The 19,463-nt window shown below is 37.7% G+C and overlaps 1 protein-coding gene across 1 annotated transcript in view; it reads left to right on the forward strand.

Annotated features, from left to right (window-relative positions):
• The first annotated feature begins 1,583 nt into the window (after positions 1 to 1,583).
• The window catches only part of LOC149007456 (putative cellulose synthase A catalytic subunit 1 [UDP-forming]), a 51,629-nt gene continuing 33,749 nt past the window's right edge, over positions 1,584 to 19,463 (forward strand). Inside the window, exons 1-5 of the mRNA XM_089167069.1 lie at positions 1,584 to 1,844; positions 2,085 to 2,310; positions 2,456 to 2,652; positions 15,368 to 15,491; positions 15,596 to 15,764. Of these exons, the coding sequence (XP_089023195.1) occupies positions 1,584 to 1,844; positions 2,085 to 2,310; positions 2,456 to 2,652; positions 15,368 to 15,491; positions 15,596 to 15,764 (977 nt within the window). The remainder of the gene's footprint in view (positions 1,845 to 2,084; positions 2,311 to 2,455; positions 2,653 to 15,367; positions 15,492 to 15,595; positions 15,765 to 19,463) is intronic.

Below are 19,463 nucleotides of genomic sequence, written 5' to 3' on the forward strand. Positions count from 1 at the left end.
CGTTTTCAAATGCTTCTTGCAAAGCAACAATCCCTAAATACATGTAATACATCTTCCACCTCTATCATGCAAAGATTGCATTTATCATTATCTTGAAGATGCAAGTGGCGCTTTCTAGCATTAGTCATCAACCTATTCTTAACACCTAGCCAAAACAAACTGCAAAATCGGTTTGGGAGATGAAGTTTCCAAGAAGTATTCCAAAAATTCTCATCGAATATTCCCATATCTACAGCTGGTTCGTTCTTTATCAATGTCTCATATGCAGAGCGTATCGAAAAAATACCTTCAGTGGATGGGATCCAAGACATCACATCAGATCCATTATTACTAGAGGGGAGTGGGAAATCCTTCAGTTTGGTGCAGATTTCTATAGGGAGGTATCCCTCAATTTTTGTTGTCCATTCCATGCCATTATTTTCCAAGTATTGGTTAATGACTTCCCACTGCCACTGACTGGGAATTGGAGAAATCACATGGTCTTCCAAATTACCTTCTATTTCTAACCAGTTGTCCCTCTAGAAATAAGTGTTCCTTCCATCTCCAATTTTTATTTTGCAATGCTCTTTCATTCTATTTTCAACTCTGCAGATAGCTCACCACAATGGAGAATCAGGAGAGGCTGCTTTAAAGGGGTGTTTACGCCTTTTTGATCCATATTTATCTTGAAGAAATGCTGACCACAGTGAGTTCTGCTTTTTAACCCCCCAAGCGAGTTTCATGATAAATGCTTCATTCATCACCCGAAGCTTTCCAAAGTCTAAACCGCTTTCCACCTTCGGTCTACAAATCTCATTCCAGCTCACAAGATGTGCCTTTTTTTTCTTCTTCTGATTGGACTCGCCCCATATAAAGGCTCGAGTTAGTTTTTCAACTTCACCAAGGACCCCTTTTGGAATCAAAGCTGTCTGCATCGAGTAGTAAGGTACAATCATTACAACTGATAAAAAAGAATTAAAAAAAAGGGTATGTTGTTCTTTTAATAATTAAAGATAATTTAGGTTTTAACTATGGTGTTTTGGTTTTTAATAATTATTTTAATTGAGAGTAATTTAATAGTTTAACTGTTAGGGTGATTACGGTAATTTAGGGTTTAAAATAAAAAAAGTATTTTTAGTCAAGGGTAATTTAGGGTTTTAGAAAAATATTTAACAGTAAAAGTTAAATTTAACCGAAAAAGTTAACAGAGGGGTGGTGTTTGATATATTTGCTAGGTAAAATGGGAGGTAAGTGATATTATCCAACTAAGAGGGGGTGTAAATGCTATTTGTCCAGCTAAGAGCGGAGGTAAGTGATATTTACCCTAAATTCTTCTATACTTAATATTTCTTCTTTCTACCAAAGAAATTGTAATTTATCCAAAAAAAAAAAAGAAAAAGAATTAGGGAAAGAAAGAAGTTCAGGTAGGGAGGTTGACTGAGACTGAGGAAATGTTGGGGAGTTAACGATTTTGTTGGGCTAAGAAACCAATTAGCGTGCTTATAGCCATTGACCCACATTATGAGTGATTCGAACTAAAATTACTATTAGCTGGAGCTTCCCGTGTTCTTTTCAGTACATGAAACGACATCCAAAACTTATCGATGGAACAAGAAGGAAAACTCACACTCATCGAATCCATGGAAACAAATGCAGGGTTGGTTGCTGGTTCGTACATAGGGAACGAGTTGGTGGTAATAGATTCGGATACTGGTTCCCACACAGGGAACGAGTTGGTGGAAACAAATGCAGGATTGGTTACTGGTTCGCATATACAGAACGAATTGGTGGAAACAAATGCAGGATTGGTTGCTGGTTCGTACATAAGGAACGAGTTGATGGTAATTCTAGAGGAAGACATTAAGGTCTGTTCTCTTCTCAAACCATTCTTTGTTTTCTGAGTTCTTTATGCATGCATATTTGTAATTGATCATAGTTAAATTCTCTAGTTAGTTCTTTAATTTCAATAATTTTCTTGTTTGGATGTAAGGCATCAAGAGCAGAAATACGTATCCGTTTTATGTTTCTATCTGTTGAAGTAATATGAATATGTTTCTATCTGTTGAAGTAATATGAATATTTAAGTCATCGGTGACTGTCTGTAGCTGATGCGATTCAAGGCCCTGAAGCAGTACTCCGAGCCCTTGGATTATTGGAGTGCCCAAATGTGTCGGATCTGTGGAGAAAACGTTGAGCTTTCTTCTACTGGCGATGTGTTTGTTGCCTGCTATGAATGTGATTTCCCCGTTTGTCAGCCTTGTTATGAGTACGAACGGCGAGAAGGGCATCAGTCTTGTCCACAGTGCAATACCAGGTACAAGAGACACAAAGGTTAGCTTCGTTGTTCCATATCCATTTTCTGCTCCTCTTGCTGGTTCTAAATTGTGATTCATCTCCAATTGATATTATGAAGAACTCAGTATTGGATTTGGAACTGACATTCTCGTACTAAGTTTTCGGGTTATACATATTTCAGGATGCCCTCCAGTGGAGGGAGATGATGAATCCGATGATGTTAGCAGCGATATGAAAGATGGATTCGTCCATGGAGAGCCTCAGCGGGAGCAGGGAGAAAATCTTGATAAATTTCTGGATTCTGGAGACAAGTCTGAACATCCATCTCCATCCTTCATAAATGAATCTCAATATCCAACTCTCCTCACTGATGGGAATGTACGTTAAAGTACAAACTTACTTATCCTACAGTTGTTATTGATTTTTCTTTGGTAGAAACCAAGATGTTATTGATTCGCACCATAGAATTTTGAATATATTCTGATTGACAATATTAAAAATGCAACCTTATCCCAACTAAATGGAGTGTGATTTTTGGGCCACTAGGGTTGAGGATTGTGCTCCCCTCACACTTCTCCACCACCTATTTAAGAAGAGAACCCACCTCTTATCTACCTTATCAGATTCACCCCCTCCTAAACGCATGACAAATGGATGTGAGAGAAGCATAATCCTCTACCTCTTGGGTAGAGTATCCAGACTCGTGTAGCCATTGGTCCATGACACCTTCTTATCATATAAGCCATACAAGAAGGTCCAGGTTTGCCTAATGAAGATCCCCCTATGTGATCAAGCAGCCTCCTAGTGAAGGCATGTAGCTTCTATCATGTCTTATTAGCTTGTTGGTTCACCGGTTCCTCCGCCCTCCCGACCTTTTTCTCCCGTTGACTCTCCTTCCACCTAGCTCCCGCAGATATTAGGGTCTAGAACTTTGTTGGGTGTTCCCCATTAGGGCTTCTTGACTCTAAAATCTACAGATGGAAGAACTACTTGGTAGGTGACCTTCCTTGGCTCTTCAACATGTGAAGTCCATGAAATGCCCGTAGCTGATCCTTCATCCCATTGATCAAGATGGCTCTCACACATCTCACCTTGAAGCTATCACCCCTCCCCTCCCTTTTGCTTCCAATAGGCCATCATTCTTACTCCCGAGCAGATTCTCTCTCCTTCTAGATTCCATTCTTACTCCCCTCCCCCCATCACCCTAGCTCGAGATCTCGCCTTCCAACCCTTCTTTCTAGTTCTCTCTCACGATCCTTTAAACCCTCAATCTCCTCCCTTTTGAATCCCTTAGGCATTGTTTGTTTGCTAGAAAAAAGGTGGGGTGGAAAAATTTCGAAAAAGCAAAATTTTCCATCAAATCCCAAAGTGTAGCTTGATTGATTCATTGGGTGAGAAAGTTGACAGACAAGCTTTTTTAAATTAAGGAATCTTGTCTGCTGAAGTGACATGCTAATTTCTTCATCCCATGTCTTTTCAAAACCCTACAAAATATGTGGAAAACAACAAAATGGGACTCACGTTTAATACTTTTTACAAAATTCCTTCATTTCATTTCCCTCTCCCTCACCCTATTAGATATGTGGCCTACACGTTTATTTTTTTCACGCCTTTTTTGCCACCCCACCTTTGCAAACAAACGGTGCCTTAAGTGTCATCTCTTCTCGGCCCAATTATTGCCACCAATTCCTTGCGCAACCTGATGCCTTTGTGAGGCCCAATCCGGACTCATTTGGTGCCTCTTTCTCTACCCCATCTTCTCTCACCCCCCCCCCCCATTTTTTCTTCTCTTTGGCCCCTGTTGGACCTATTCTTACTACCCCTAGCCTCTTTCCTCCTATTGCATGGCCCCTAATCCCGCTAGCCCAACCCTTTCTTTACTTCTCCTAAGCTTGCCTTTCCCCTCTTCTTGACTCTAATCTTGCCCCATTTCGACGCTTCTTAGTGACCTTGGGAATACTTTGAAACCCGAAACTATTAGTCCTCCACTTCGGGGCCACAAGAAAAGTACCGTTCCACTAAAGGACGCGATCACCTCGATGTGGACTACATTTTTTATATCCAGTCTTCAAATAACAATAAGAAGAGAGAAATAGTCGAAGCCTTGGGCTTGTCTAGACTCTGTTATTGGCATTTAATGTCTAGTTTCTTGTTTTATTTTTTAGTCTTGACCTTGTTGCTTATAGTTGGGGTGCTACCCATTGCTTCCTGTTATACGCTGTCCCCCCCCCCCCCCCCCAACACACACCTTATCTTTCTTTTGCTTAATAAATTTTTTAATCATCTAAAGTCCCCCCCTTTTTTTTTACTGTAATTCAATACACGTAATACTATGCATGCTCTGCATAAAACTTGATTATTTGCTAGACATTCATGCACATCTTTGAACTCTTTTGTCTTGTTACACATCATTCCCTATTTTAGTTTATATGCGTTATACATATCTACATTAGTTTGAAATCATGGGTTAATCATTCTTTATTTTAGATTTTAAGCATTATGCATGTATACATCACTTATTTATATTGTTTCTTTCTCCAAAAAAGTAATTTCATGCATACTTTGACAACTTTCATGAGTTTTTGCACTGTTGGATACATATCTAACATAATATGAAATTGTCTCTTAAAATCCTCCAACTAATGTGTTACCTAACACCACTACCTTAAACACTGATTAGGACCATTCCTAGATTATCTGTAGCTTGTTCATTCTGTTAATTTATCATTTATGATGTAAATAAACGTATAATTGACGAATAGAATAATAGACTCTAGATCCTTTACCTATGAAGAGAAAATATTTCAAATCACATGGTTAGATTCTAGACACATGTCCAATCTCAAAGCAAGATCTAGATTTTTTTTTAAAGTAAATTAGCTATATAGAACTTAACACCGTTAATCACCATTTACTAAAAAAAAAGATATTGTTTTGAGATTAAATACATTTCCAGAATTAGCTATAATAGAACTTAACAACATTTACTAAAAAAACTCTTGTTTTGAGATTAAACACATTTCCATAGTCCAACCACGTGCTTTTGAAAATTCCCTCTTCATGTGGGCTGAGGATCCATACTCAAATAACATCGAAAAACACTATAGAAGTTCATAGGTAATATAAGCAAAAAATGAAACCAATCAATTTTTAGTATCTTCAAAAAAAAAAAAAAAAAAAACATTTGGCATGTATATTCCAGAGTTTGGTATGCATGAGAATAATAAGAAACTCACCCTAGCTTGTTCTTAGGGATGCAAAAGCGAGGTCTGTAGATTTGCAATTTGCATTCACATTTTCTTTTTGTGCCAATAACCTATTTGAGTCTCTACATAGCCTTGTGTATTTAAGGATTTCTATTATTTTCTTCTATCTTTTGCATAAATCCCCATGCATTCCCACTTCACTTTGAGATGCCTAAGTGGCATGTGGACTAACATGACAAGGAAAAAGTCATTTTAAGCAAATAGTGGAGTAGCTATTCATGGGGTTATCCCAGGCTTTGATGCTACAAACCACTGGATTATATCTCTTTATTTATTTATTTATTTATTTATTTATTATTATTATTATTATTATTATTATTATTATTATTATTATTATTATTATTATTATTATTATTTTATTGTCATCATTAGCCAGCCACAAGTACTGGGGGCTCATAGGCCCAAGGGATGGAGAGTGGGATAGGGGGAGGTGAGTACATACAAGAATTCAAATCCAAGACCTCCTTTGTCTTGCTGCTTCTATATAAGAGGTTGCTATTACTATGACAAAGGCACATCCACTGCTAAAAGATATTTAAGCCACATCAATAGAATGAACAAGTCATAGTAGAAAGAAGAGTCATCCAGGTTGTTTGATCCTTGATGAGAAGATCAGATGGGTGAAATTCAAAATGTACATCATTATCACTAGCAAATTGCTAAATAGGTATTGGAGATTGAAGGAAGATGTAAAATATTATGAAGATGAGAGAATCGAGAAAGAGGTGGGTGGGGAGAATGACCAATGTTTTGAATACTTATCCCCTTACCATTTCCAGCATGTCGCTAATATTAGCACCATAAGAGTCATAGGATGCAACAGATTGGCTATGAGGAGCCCAAGAATAAAGTGAAATTGTGGATGGGGGACGCTTTGAGGGAGAATATTGAAACAACACAAAGGAAAGAGAGAGGTTGGAACTTTTAATTCTGTTAATAGGAAAAAAATTTGCCTCCACTATTAGATGTAGTAGGGTTCTGATGAATCATCGCCTAGGAAACAAAATAGCCCAACAAAAGTTGATCTACTAGCTATATTATACACAAACAAAGCCTACACAGAGTAGTTATGAAATTTCTTATAACTTGTAATTTAAACTAGACGATTCATTTAATCAACATTGTGGTACCTATACAATTCAATCATGACTCTGTAGTGCAATTGCTTCATTGTACAGATACCACTACTCACATTCAAATTTGATTGTTTGGTCATTCACCTACATGATCTAACGGTCCAAACTGTGATGGATATGTGTGTCCAACAAATTCATTTTTAAATGTAATTACGTAGTTATTCTTTGGTTTAATAAACTCATATTTATAATTCAATATTGTGAGAAGTGTTCCATGTATTATTATTATTATTAATTATTTGCATAAATAGTTATATTTATTCATATATATAGTATACAGCTGATTCCGCTGGACTAATAAAAATAAAAATATGTCACTCTGATCTCTTGAAAAATATTAACTTAATACAATTCTAACCTGATCTCTTGAAAATTGATTATGTGCACTTGGGCTTCCTAAATCAGCTTAAAAAAGACCTTAAGGGGTTCGTAGTAATAAGTTTCAGGCACTAGGGTTGTTTCTATAAATAATTAATTTACGTAGAAAATGAATATAATAATTATTTAATTACTTTATAATGATCAATACCCTTCTAGATTATGCTTCTTCACTACTTAGAGTAAAACTAGGACTTCACAATTGAACTGAATTAAGAAAGAGAAAAACCTAATTCACACTAAGACTGCACTAAGCAAATCCTAGTTTGCTTATGTGAGAGAACCAGCAAGGACAACTTGGACCAAAAGGAATATTGGTCTACTAGAAAATGATGACCACCACGATGAAAATGATGAATATTGGTCTAGGACAGTTGTGACAACAAAGTAGTTTGATCACTCTATGAAAATGTGGGGCTAGCAATTCGATGAAGACACAAGTTGATCTCTCGAAACTTAGAAAGCACAAGGGTCTTTAGTTAGGTTATGTTGTTCCAAAATCTGATTTCGCCCCACTTGGTTCTTTCGTAGGGTGAACCTAGTCCGTGGTTCTTGTAAGAAACCAGGAAAGTGAGAGTGGCCTGCCTCCGAGGATGAGAAGCCACATCCAATGATTAGGTCAAATCCTGTTGAACATAAATTCTCACAAGATGAAGTAAATGCTCTCTGAAGACAAAGAGAATGTCTTCTTTGGTTGTTTGTCTGAGAATTATGAACCATAGTCAATATTCTTGAAGGACTTACTCTTTTTATTGAGGGCTCATACATTTATTCTCCTCATACCTCAGTGATAGTGAAGATGTTGTTCAACCATCATATCAATGGATTCCGAAAGAAGGGTGGCGATTATCACGAGGGCATGGCTTGATCAGCAAGCTAAACCTCAATCTTCCCCAAGAAGCTTTCACAGCTGTACATAATCTCACCGAGTAATGAGGTCAAGTCATCAAGACGTTGATGTGACAGTAGGAACACCTTTTGGTAGACAAAATGGAAGGATGTGGTACTTGAGTAAGTGGCGGGCAAATAAGAAGCTTCCTAGTTGTCAATGCTCATTTAATGAAACTCAGTGCATTCAATGCTGAAATTAATGCGGCAATTGACATTTGAGAGATATGCACAGAGTTTTCTGGCAAAATTACTTTATCTGATAAGTAATTCATCAGGTAGCTTCTGAGAGGTTGCCTAGAAGTTTTTCGGGACAGCTAGCTATCACTAGAAGGCGCTCTCCTCAACAGCCTTCTCTGTTGAGAAGTGCCTTATCGAGAAATACTCTCTAAGGCCAACGAACCTGGGTTTAAAGAATTGGGACCAAGCAACAGTGTTGGTTTAATTGGTTCACCTGGGTCCAAAGGTCTGAGCCAAACATCCGTAATAGGTTACTTGGTGAATTTTGTCCATGATTCGGAGCTTCTGACATTCCAATTGACCGAAGGAGCGAGAATAATAACATGAAGTCATGAAAGGGCATTTGTTGGCACTGATCAAATTGTTTAGCAACCATTTGAGGGTTGTAGACCTCATTGTTACACATTTTGTTCTTCAACCTCTCGAGAGTAATGTCAAAGTATAAGGCTTGGCCAGTCAAAAAGTGAGCCCAGAGAGACCAATCTCTGTCATGCACAATCATAACAGCATGTATCCATGCTGGAATCTAACGTTGTTGGTAAAGGAGAATGGAGATAGCATGTTAATTAGAGAAAAGGCGACCAAAGGCTTGGAAACAATAATGTGTAGAAGCTAAAGGGGGTTCATGAACAAAGAGGAATATGGAAATTGCACAAGGAGCTGTCCTAGAAACAAGATAAATTTCATTCAAGGGGGCTCGAGGTCACAATTGGAGGAGCCAAATGGGGCCTCTCCACTCTAAGAAAAGTTAGAGCCAACTACTTTGTTATAGCCCCAGTATAGAGTCAACAACAAAAGTAGCTAGTTCAACAAGTTGACCATCGATTACAGAATTGGCTAACCTAAGATAGGCTTTGACTAACTTAAGGTAGACTTTATGATCAAATGTTCTATTTAGCAGAACTTGGTCAAGTAGAGATGGTAACTAGATTTCTTAGTTAACTCCAGGCTATACTCATGGTCTAAGCTTTCAAAGGCACCATTGAATTCCTATCTAGAAGAATGTGACCATAGAAGGGCTCCCATGCCTACTAGGGTGGGAGTAAGCATACCAAATTGAAAACGAAAGGTTTGGGTCAAATGAGACCAAAAGCTAAGAGCAGATACCAATAGGGACATACATAGGGCGATGGAATACTTTATTCTTTGTCATTCCCAAAACTGAACTGATGCACTATCTTAGATGCAAAGAACCTGTTAATAATAGTGGTTGGGTCCCACTACAATTTTGCACCATAAGTGGCAGCAAGATAGTTATGTAGTCTAAGATGACTACTCCTCTATTTAATTGAGTCTAAACAGGACTCTAATATTCCCTCCCTAAGATGAGTGTATGGAAAACCCCAATTAAGGAATTAGGGTTGAGGGAAAACATTATAAATAGAGGGATGGAAAAATCGAACATAAATACACATGATTTAGAATATTCTCCCATGCTCTACGAATTCTCCAAGCTAATCCTAAACCTCCATCATTGTGGTTCACCAATTTGGAAGCGTGGAAATAACCTATAGAGTTCACAAGTTGAAAGAAGAGAGAGAATGCAAAGAGGCACCTCCACTGTCTAGATTCATTGTAGAAATCACTAAGGTAAAGGATCTAGAACTCTTCCTTTCATTGATTTAGTTTTACATTATTATCAGAGCCAGATTGGGGTTAGGGTCGCTGGCAACGGCTAGTTTTATGGTCTTGGTTGATAGGATCCATTGACATTAATGAGTGTCAAATTCAATCCTTAATCAATTGCTTGAGGAGTTTTTTTTTTCCTTTAGTAGAAGAGTTTTTTCTACTTTTTTTTAAATTTTTTTTTTATAATGATTAAAATAAAAAGGGGGGTGTTCTTGATGACGGCTGTGCTTAACGTTTTTTTTTTAAGATTTAAAAAAAAGGGTCACCTCCCTGTGTTCGGTGTTTGAAAGAATTGTTTTTTCTTTGGACTTCACATGAACATGAAGGCATCATGTTTCCAGAACGTGATTTTTTGAGCTTTTTTTATTTTTATTTTTATTTATTTAGTTTTAATAAAAAAAAAGGAGAAAGATAAAACAGGAGAAGAGTCTCCTCAGAGAGAGAGAGAGAGAGAGAGAGAGAGAGAGAGTGGAGAACGTGCCACTTTTTTTTTTTATATTTAAGTTGAGAAAGATTTTTTTTTTAATTCAGTTTTAAAAAAGGTATAAACTGTTGTTAGAGTGAGATTTGAACCCCTAACATTGTGGTTATTGACCACAAACTCAAACAAATGGGTTCTTAAGGTTAAGCGTAAGGCCGATGGATCAATTGACGAATATAAGGCACAACTTGTGGCAAAAGGCTACACCCAAAGAGAGGGTGTGGACTATGATGAGACATTCTCCCCTGTGGTGAAGATAGCATCCATTCGTCTTATATTGTCCATTGTGGCAAGATTAGATCTAGAATTCTTTCAAATGGACGTTAAAACGGCATTTCTCAACGGAGAACTGGACGAAGAGATCTAGATGGATCAACCAGTGGGATTGAGTCCAATGGACATAAGCACAAAGTTTGTCGCCTTAAATGTTCCATATATGGCCTCAAACAAGCGTGCATACAATGGTATTTTAGATTTCATCATGCCATAACTTCGAATGGCTTTGATGTCATTTAAAAAGATCATTGTGTGTATATATAAAACGGTTCAAGAAAGGATTCTTAATTCTCTCTTTATATGTCGATGATATCCTTTTAGCAGGGAATGACATTGACATGATTGTTGCCACTAAAGAGTGGTTGTCCTTCACATTTGAGATGAAGGACATGGGCGAAGCCAACTTTGTGTTAGACATCAAGATAGTGAGGAATCGCTCAAAGAACTTTCTTAGTTTGTCTCAACAAATTTACTTAGATAAAGTCCTTAAATGATTCCACATGCAAAATTCTAAGCCCATTGACACACCAATGGACAAAATGTGCAGACTGAACCTAGATAAATGCCCTAAGAATGAAGAAAAGAAAAATCAAATGTCAAGGGTACCCTATGCTTCTGCCGTTGGTAGTCTGATGTACGCGATGATTTGCACGTGCCCAGATATCTACTATGCTATTGGGATGGTCAGTAACCCAGGACTTACCCATTGGCAGCAATAAAAAGGCTTTTCCGTTACCTTCGTGGGACGACAAATCTCATGCTCACATATAGTGGTTCAGATTTGAGGTTGAGAGGTTGTAGTGATGCTGACTGGGGTAGTGATCAGGATGAGCGAAAAGTCTACCTCAGGTTATGTTTTTGTCCTTGGAGATGGAACTGTTACTTGGAGCAGCAAGAAGCAAACATGCATTGCTTTGTCCACGATGGAGGTTGAGTATGTTGCATGCTCAACTACTGTTCAAAAGGCAGTTATGGCTTAGAAGAATTTTGAGAAGTCTTAGCCTATTCTCACATGTAGATGATGTGGTGCAGTGAGTTAGTCTATTTTATAAAGATGTCACCAAGCATGGAATTGACCCACTCACACGGGTAATTCACCCTGGTGATTGTAGATAGCAAGCAAGATGAGCCTAAGGGTTTGTAAGGCTTTAGGGGGCTTTCAAACCAATGTTAGGCGCCTTAGTTGGAACTAAGATGAGACCTCAGTGGTCGAACATAGAATCATCACACTTTTGTGTTGCCTAGATTGTAGCCGAATGTGAATCTTTTATAATTGGTCATTGTGTGATTGATTGTAGAAGAATCAGGTTGCACTTTAGATAGTGACTGAACCAAGATTCGTATGGCGTAATTTTTCTTTTGTGACATGCCCATATTAGTGGGAGTTACGCTATAGCATGCATGTTTGTTGCATGTGCTGAAGTTGACTGATGATGAGAGTGATTGAATGGAACCCTGCCGTCACACTGTGTGAGCCATCATGATTACATTTTGTTGATCCTACTTGTACCCTTTAACATTAGACTATGCCACGACCCAATGATGCTACTTTAGCTTGTTCCTTAGGATTATGGATGATGCGGTCTCGTAGGGCAAGACTGGGAAAGCAATTGGGGATAATCCAAATGGCATGAGGGCTATGGGAGAACTTTTCATTCTATACCCATCAGTGATGTGACTCATTGCTCGGGCGACTTGTCATTTGACAAAGTCATGAGTACATCATATGAGGATAGTTCACATTGCTCACTATAAGGGATCGAGAATGTGGAACTGAGTATAATTAAATTGTTTAGGGTATAATGAGATAATTTTCATGTGATGTCCTATGTTGGTTAGATGGAGACTTGATATAGCACTCCTACCCTAGATACGTCTCTTAGGTCGCACGCTCCATTTCCGCATTGAAAGGATTATAGTTGATGATAGCATTTGGATAACTCCACCACCTTGTGGCAAGTGGGAGATGTTAATAATAGTGGGTGGATCCCACTACAATTTGCGTCATAGGTGGCGGCAAGATGGTTATGTAGTCTAAGATGACTACTCCTATTTAATTGAGTCTAAACAGGACTCTAATATTCCCTCCCTACGATGAGTCTAAGGAAAACCCTAATTAAGGAGTTAGGGTTGAGGGAAAACATTATAAATAGAGGGATGGAAAACCAAATAGAAATACACATGATTTAGAATATTCCCATGCTCTATGGATTCTCCAGGCTAATCCTGAACCTCCATCACTGTGGTTCGCTGATTTGGAAGCGTGGAAATAACCTATAGAGTTCACAAGTTGAAAGAAGGGAAAGGGAATGCAAAGTTGTACCTATAGTGTCTAATTCATTGCAAAATATCACTAAGGTAAATGATCTAGAACTCTTCATTTCATTGATTTAGTTTTACAGAACCCAATCACGATTCACGCCAAGTGGGAAGCCTTTGAGGCCAAAAATGACATAGGGGTGTTTAAGACTTGAAGGAGATTGGAGGAGTGGTATGAACTCGTAGGGCTTCATGCTAATGACAATAAAATCTTGCAGAGAAGGGATCTATAGGTATGCTAGAATCAGTTCTAGCTAATACCTCTATAGTAACAAACGAAGACTGATGAATAGATCTTGTTTTGAGTAGATCCAATTCTATATTGGATGATGATTACGATTGACCGGCCATTGTTGGTGCAGGATGCAGTTGCAGAGTATAGAAGAACAAAGAAGATGAATAGTAGAATGAGTAGGCTAAGTTTGTGAGTAGTAGAAAAGTGACAGTTAACTTTTGATCGGCGAAGATTAAAAAGGAGGGAGGATAAGGTGTCCAATGCAATACCAATCATTATTGATACTTGGCAACACTCCAATTTTGAATCTTAAAATACAAAAGAATTTTGGGGAATATAAGAGTCCTTTGAATACCCTAACATTTTAAGAGCATCCCCTTTTCGAACTAGAGTCAGTTGATTACATCATTTGAATGATGATGGGCAATGTTTGGAGGCTAATCCTGATTAACTTAGAAATGGACCATGAGCCGGTTAAGAGAACTTGGTTCCAAATATGGGTAATTGATCAAATGGATATTATGTAGCCCAAAGGGATAAGGAGATCGATTTTTGGTACCGTTGGCTGAGTGGTTATCAAAGTTGCTCTAAGGGATACGGAATTTGGTTGAGTTCACACCATCAACAAGGCAGCTAATGGCTTTGCTCCAAGGGAAAAGGTGAGTTGGTTGCAAGGTCAAAATTTGGCTGGAACCTGTTGTAAATAAGTTTAAAACTTATTAATATTATTTTATATAAATATCTGTTTTAATCATGTCTTTCATCCATGGTTTTATTTAGTCCCACATCGGGTTGAGAGGATCTGATTATATGGTTTATATATAGTAAGGGCCCATGTATTATTAAATTGTGTGACACGAACCGAGCCTGAATCTTGTTGTGACCCTACCATGATTATATAGGTATATATTAATATTAATAAATCTATATGACTTGGGACTTGGGGTGAAGACACTGTAGAACCCATATTGCACAAATCGGGGTGTCTAAATACCTTAAAGAAAGTACCAAAGGTGTCTAAATACCTTAAAGAAAGTACCTTTGGTACGTTTCAGCTCTCAAGAAGTATTGTAAGAACAACAAGTGCATTTGCAGATTCCTTAACAACGTTTCATCAAAACCCAGATTAGAATGAATAGGTTCCCCCCTTCTTCACATGTACACACAACACTTGACACAACTCCACAACTCATGCCTCCGCAAATGCAGAATTTATCCTTTCTGCCATTGCCAACTTTTAATTTCTTTAGGTTTAGTAAGTTTCAATCTTCTTTCAAAATGTGAAATAAGTTTTGGTCTTCTTTCGAAAGAGAAGACAAGCTTCAGTCTTCTCCCAAAAGATCAATACAAATTTGTTAGCCTTCTTTCAAAAGGTCAAGTTATGTCCTTGACACACCAAGGCAATGAGGAAATACATTCGCTTGACAGATTGAACAATAAGTCACCTGATTGAATCTGGCCGCCATGGAACTAGATAAAGCATGAATATTTTTGCTGAGCTATGTCTGGGGAGACCATTGCTAATGAAATTATGAAGTACTTATTTTGTATTGAAGCAATCAAACTTCCCATTTACTTAAGCTTGTGAAGCCTCTTGATGCCAATGTCCACATAGCCTTCTTATTATGAAATCCGCATTGGATTTCTCAAAGTTTGAATAATGCAGTAGTAAAATTTATGCAATTGGGGTAACACCTGGGGTACCTCGGGGTTCCAGACTCGGGATGGGCTGAAATTCGATAGTGTCCTTCGTGTTTTGAGGTCATTTTGCAGGGTTTTTGGGCATTTTATTGTTTTCAATGTCATTTTCATAATTTTTCTATTTTCATTTTAGCTTTGTTTTAGCATTACTTTGAACCCTATAAAACTGTGTTTTATGCCTCTTTTGTGAGTAGATGGATGTTGTTCTTCTTGTTTGAACTTTTGAGTTTCTCCATTATCAATCCAGTCTTTTGTTTGACCTCATTTCTTTGTCCTTCCACATCAAAATTAGGCAAAAAAAACTAGTCTACTACTACTACTACTACTACTACTACTACTACTACTACTACTACTACTACTAATAATAATAATAATAATAATAATAATAATAATAATAATAATAATAATAATAATAATAATAATAATAATAATAATAATAATAATAATAATAAAGGTGCTTAAATTCCTTTTGTTCATGGTTGATTCATGAGAATGAATGAATGGTAAGATTTCATTTAAACTTAACAATGCATAAACCTTTCAGGTCTCCGAAGATCTATCAAATGCTATCCCTGACTCCGAATCTACCCTTGCTATTACATCAGGTTCTTTGGATTATGGTGAGAATGATTGCTACTCACTTTCTTGTGTTGAATCCAATCAGCCAGGTATGAATGTATAGGCTTATTATTTATCTAAACAACTTTGTTGTTGTTTCTATCAGTTCCATAGGTACATGTTTTGATTCTGTTCTAAATGACAACATTTCCAGAGAGGATTGTTGATCGTTCAAAGGACTTGAATTCTTATGCAATTGTGCAAGATTACTTGAATGATAGTGTCGAAAGACTCGAAAATGAACATAATATGACGAAAATGATCATCAATAAGGGAAAGGGGAAGATGGAATACATGGATTTTGGTAGTTATGAATTGCAAATGTAAGTACTAGTTAATTAATAGAAGACTCAGAATTTCTTTGTTTATGGTGATTTAGGGCCTTTTTGGTATCAATTCTCATTCTCTATTTTACCAATTAAAAAAAATGAATTTAAGAACTTGAAAAATGGTTTGGTAACTTCTGTCTAGAATAAATTATAAAATGAAAAATAACTTTGGTATATCAAAAAACTTGGTATCTGTTGTAATGTGACGAATTGCTCATCTAAAAGTATATTATTCACAAGACCCCAATAGGGTATTTATAGTTACAACCTAGTTAAGTCCTATACTAAGTAGGAAAATGAAATATAGAAATATAATCCTATTCTAATTAGGAAACCTCAGTCCATGTTTTCAACATTCCCCCTCAAGTTTGAGCATAGATATTTATCATGCTTAACTTGCTCATAATGTAATTGAATATCTTCGTGCTCAAGCTCTTTGTGAGCACATCAGCCCGTTGCTCGTTTGAAATAACAAAGGTGATATGGATCAGCCCAGCCTCAAGCTTCTCTTTGATGAAATGTTTGTCAATCTCCACATGCTTAGTCCTATCATGCTGTATTAGGTTATGAGCTATGTTGATTGCTGACTTACTATCTGAGTATAAGTGTATAGGAACCTCCAAATCTGTCCCAACCTCTTGAGCAGCCATTTAAGCCGTAGTACCTCAGAAATGCCTTGAGCAATCGCCCTAAACTTGGCCTCAGCACTGGACCGTGCAACTACAGCCTGTTTCTTGCTTCTCCAAGTCACAAGGTTACCTCCCACATATACACAATACCCAGAGATAGACCTCCTATCATTTGGACATCCTGCCCAATATGCATCTGTATATGCCTCAATCTTCAAATGTCCATGAGTTGAAATTAAAATTCCTTTTCCTGGAGTACTCTTCAAGTATCTCAAGATCCGATATACTGCATCCAAATGTGAGGAATAGGGATCATGCATATACTGGCTAACAAGACTAACTGCAACTGTGATGTCAGGTCCAGTGTGAGATAGATAGATGAACTTTCCCACTAATTTTTGATATCTTATCTTGTCAATTGGTTCTCCTTCCTTTGCCTTCAAGTGTAGGTTAGGCTCAATAGGAGTCTCAGCAGGCTTACATCCTAGCATTCCAGTTTCCTCAAGAAGATCCAATGTATACTTCCTCTGGGATAAAGATACACCTCTAGTAGAATATGCCAACCCTAAACCTAGGAAATATCTTAGTTTTTCCATATCTTTGATCTCAAATTCAGTTCCCAAAAAAGTCTTTAATGCTGAAATCTCATCCTCACTACTGCCTATGATCACAATATCATCCCCATATACTAAAAGTATAATAGTGTGGTAACCATCTCTTTTAATAAACAAAGTGTGGTCTGCATTGCTCTGGTTATAGCCATTAGATATCATTGCCTTATGGAACCTTCCAAACCACGCTCTTGGAGATTGCTTCAACCCATATAAAGCCCTCTTTAACTTGCACACTTTCCTATAAGTCTCTGTAGTAGAATACCCGGGTGGTATATCCATACATACCTCTTCTTGGAGTTCTCCATGCAAAAAGGCATTCTCCACATCTAATTGTTGTAAACTCCACCATTTATTAATTGCACATGAAATAATAGTACGAACTGTGTTCATCTTGGCAACAGGAGCAAATGTCTCTTGGTAGTCAATGCCATAAGTCTGAGTGAAACCTTTGGCCATCAATCTTGCCTTGTACCTTTCAACAATCCCATCTACCTTGTACTTGATCAGAAACACCCATTTGCACCCAACAGTCTGTTTTCCTATGGGCAAAGTCACCAAGTCCCACGTTTTGTTTTTCTTTTCTTTTTCCCAAAGCTTGCATTTCCTCATCCATAGCTTCTTTCTAGTTTGAGTGAGATAATGCCTCCTGCCAAGTGTTAGGAATAGAAGTAGAGAGAGGAAATAAAACTTTGAAATGCTAGAGATAGAGATTGATATGAAACATAATTGGAAATAGGATGTTTGGTGCGAGTTCGAGGCTGCTTTCTTAATGCAATTGGTACTTTCCAAAGTAAGATTAGAAGAAGGGTCACTTGTTGCTTTTTTTTATAGGTCTTCAAAGGTCTAGTCTCCCCTTGTATATCATCCACCAACTGTTCCTGTCCGGTCATTCCATATTCCAAAGGAGGGAGGATCATCTGAAGGAATCTCAGGAGAAATATCAAAAGGAGGAATCAACACTGGAACCTCTTCACTAAAACTCTCCCCCTGAAAAGGTGTAGGGGAAAAAAGGAATTTGTTCTTGGAACACAACATCCATAGAGACGACAAAACAACGAAAACTAGGATGATAACACTTATACCCCTTCTGTGTAGGAGGATAACCCAAGAAAATGCACTTTAACACACAAGGATCTAACTTTCCATGAACATGGTGGTTCCGGACAAAGGCAACACATCCAAAAACCTTAGGTGAGATTGTAAAAACTACTGTACCTAAAAGAACCTCAAGGGGACAACGTTGGTTTAAGACTCAGGAAGGCATTTGGTTAATTAGATATGCCGCAGTAAGAATGGCTTCACTTCAAAACCGAAGAGGCACATGCATAGAAAACATGAGGAAACATGCTACCTCAAGTAGATGTCTATTCTTGCGTTCGGCAACCCCATTTTGAGGAGGAGTGTCAAAGCAACTAGTTTGGTGTATGATGCCATGGTTTGCTAAGTAGGAAGGGAATGCGCCACCGAAGTACTCAGTCCCGTTATCCGTACGAAGGATTTTGACTGTCACCCCAAACTGAGTCCTAATCATATTATGAAAATTTTGTAAGCATGAGAAAACGTCACTTTTTTGGTGAAGTGAGTAAACCCATGTGGTCCTAGTACAACAGTCAATAAAGGTAACAAACCATCTATGACTAGATACATACATGGTCCAAGAAGGACCCCACACATTAGAGTGAATGACTAAAAAATGAATTTTACAACAATTATCTGGAATAGGGTAAACATGCCTGATCTATTTGGCCAAAATGCATGCCTCACAATAAAATCATTCAAATTACACCTTTTAATTAGACCAGAAAATAATTTGGACAAAATAGGTAAAGGAACGTGGCCAAGACGACTATGCCATTGTAAAAAGGTAAAAAGTGTAAGGGAGGTCGAATTAGAGACCATAGAAAGAGCTGATGGGGACCCATCCATTAAGTAGAGCCCCCCTTTCTGTCTACCACTACCAATCATAAGCCCTGTTTCCAAGCCCTGAAACACAAAATGAGAAGGAAAGAAAATTATTTTGCAGTTCATATCACAAGTAAGGCTACTATAGATAAAAGATTAGCCGAAAACTTAGGAACATGCATGACATTAGATAAGGTAAGAGAAGGCGAACAGATAATAGTTCTTTTCCCAAAGATAGGGGAGAGAGACCCATCAGCCGTTTGAACATTTTGAGCAATAGGGACAGATGAATAAGTATGAAACAAAGTAGATGAGCCTGTCTTATGGTCAGTTGCCCCAAAGTCGATTACCCAGGAGGGATAAGTCAAATTGACATTGTGACAACCAAAAATACCTGTGGGAATTTGTGGATCAATAGAGGGATCAATGACAGGGATATACTCGTACTGGAAGTCGGTACTAGAGAAGATGCGTCAAGTATGGACATCAATTGGCGAAGGTGTTGGAGCTCATTTGAGGAAAGAGGCGCTGAGTACTCAGGGTGTCAG

This window comes from Hakea prostrata, chromosome 8, assembly GCF_041222555.1.
Source record: "Hakea prostrata isolate BN-2017 chromosome 8, UWA_Hpros_2, whole genome shotgun sequence".
Classification (NCBI taxonomy): domain Eukaryota; kingdom Viridiplantae; phylum Streptophyta; class Magnoliopsida; order Proteales; family Proteaceae; genus Hakea; species Hakea prostrata.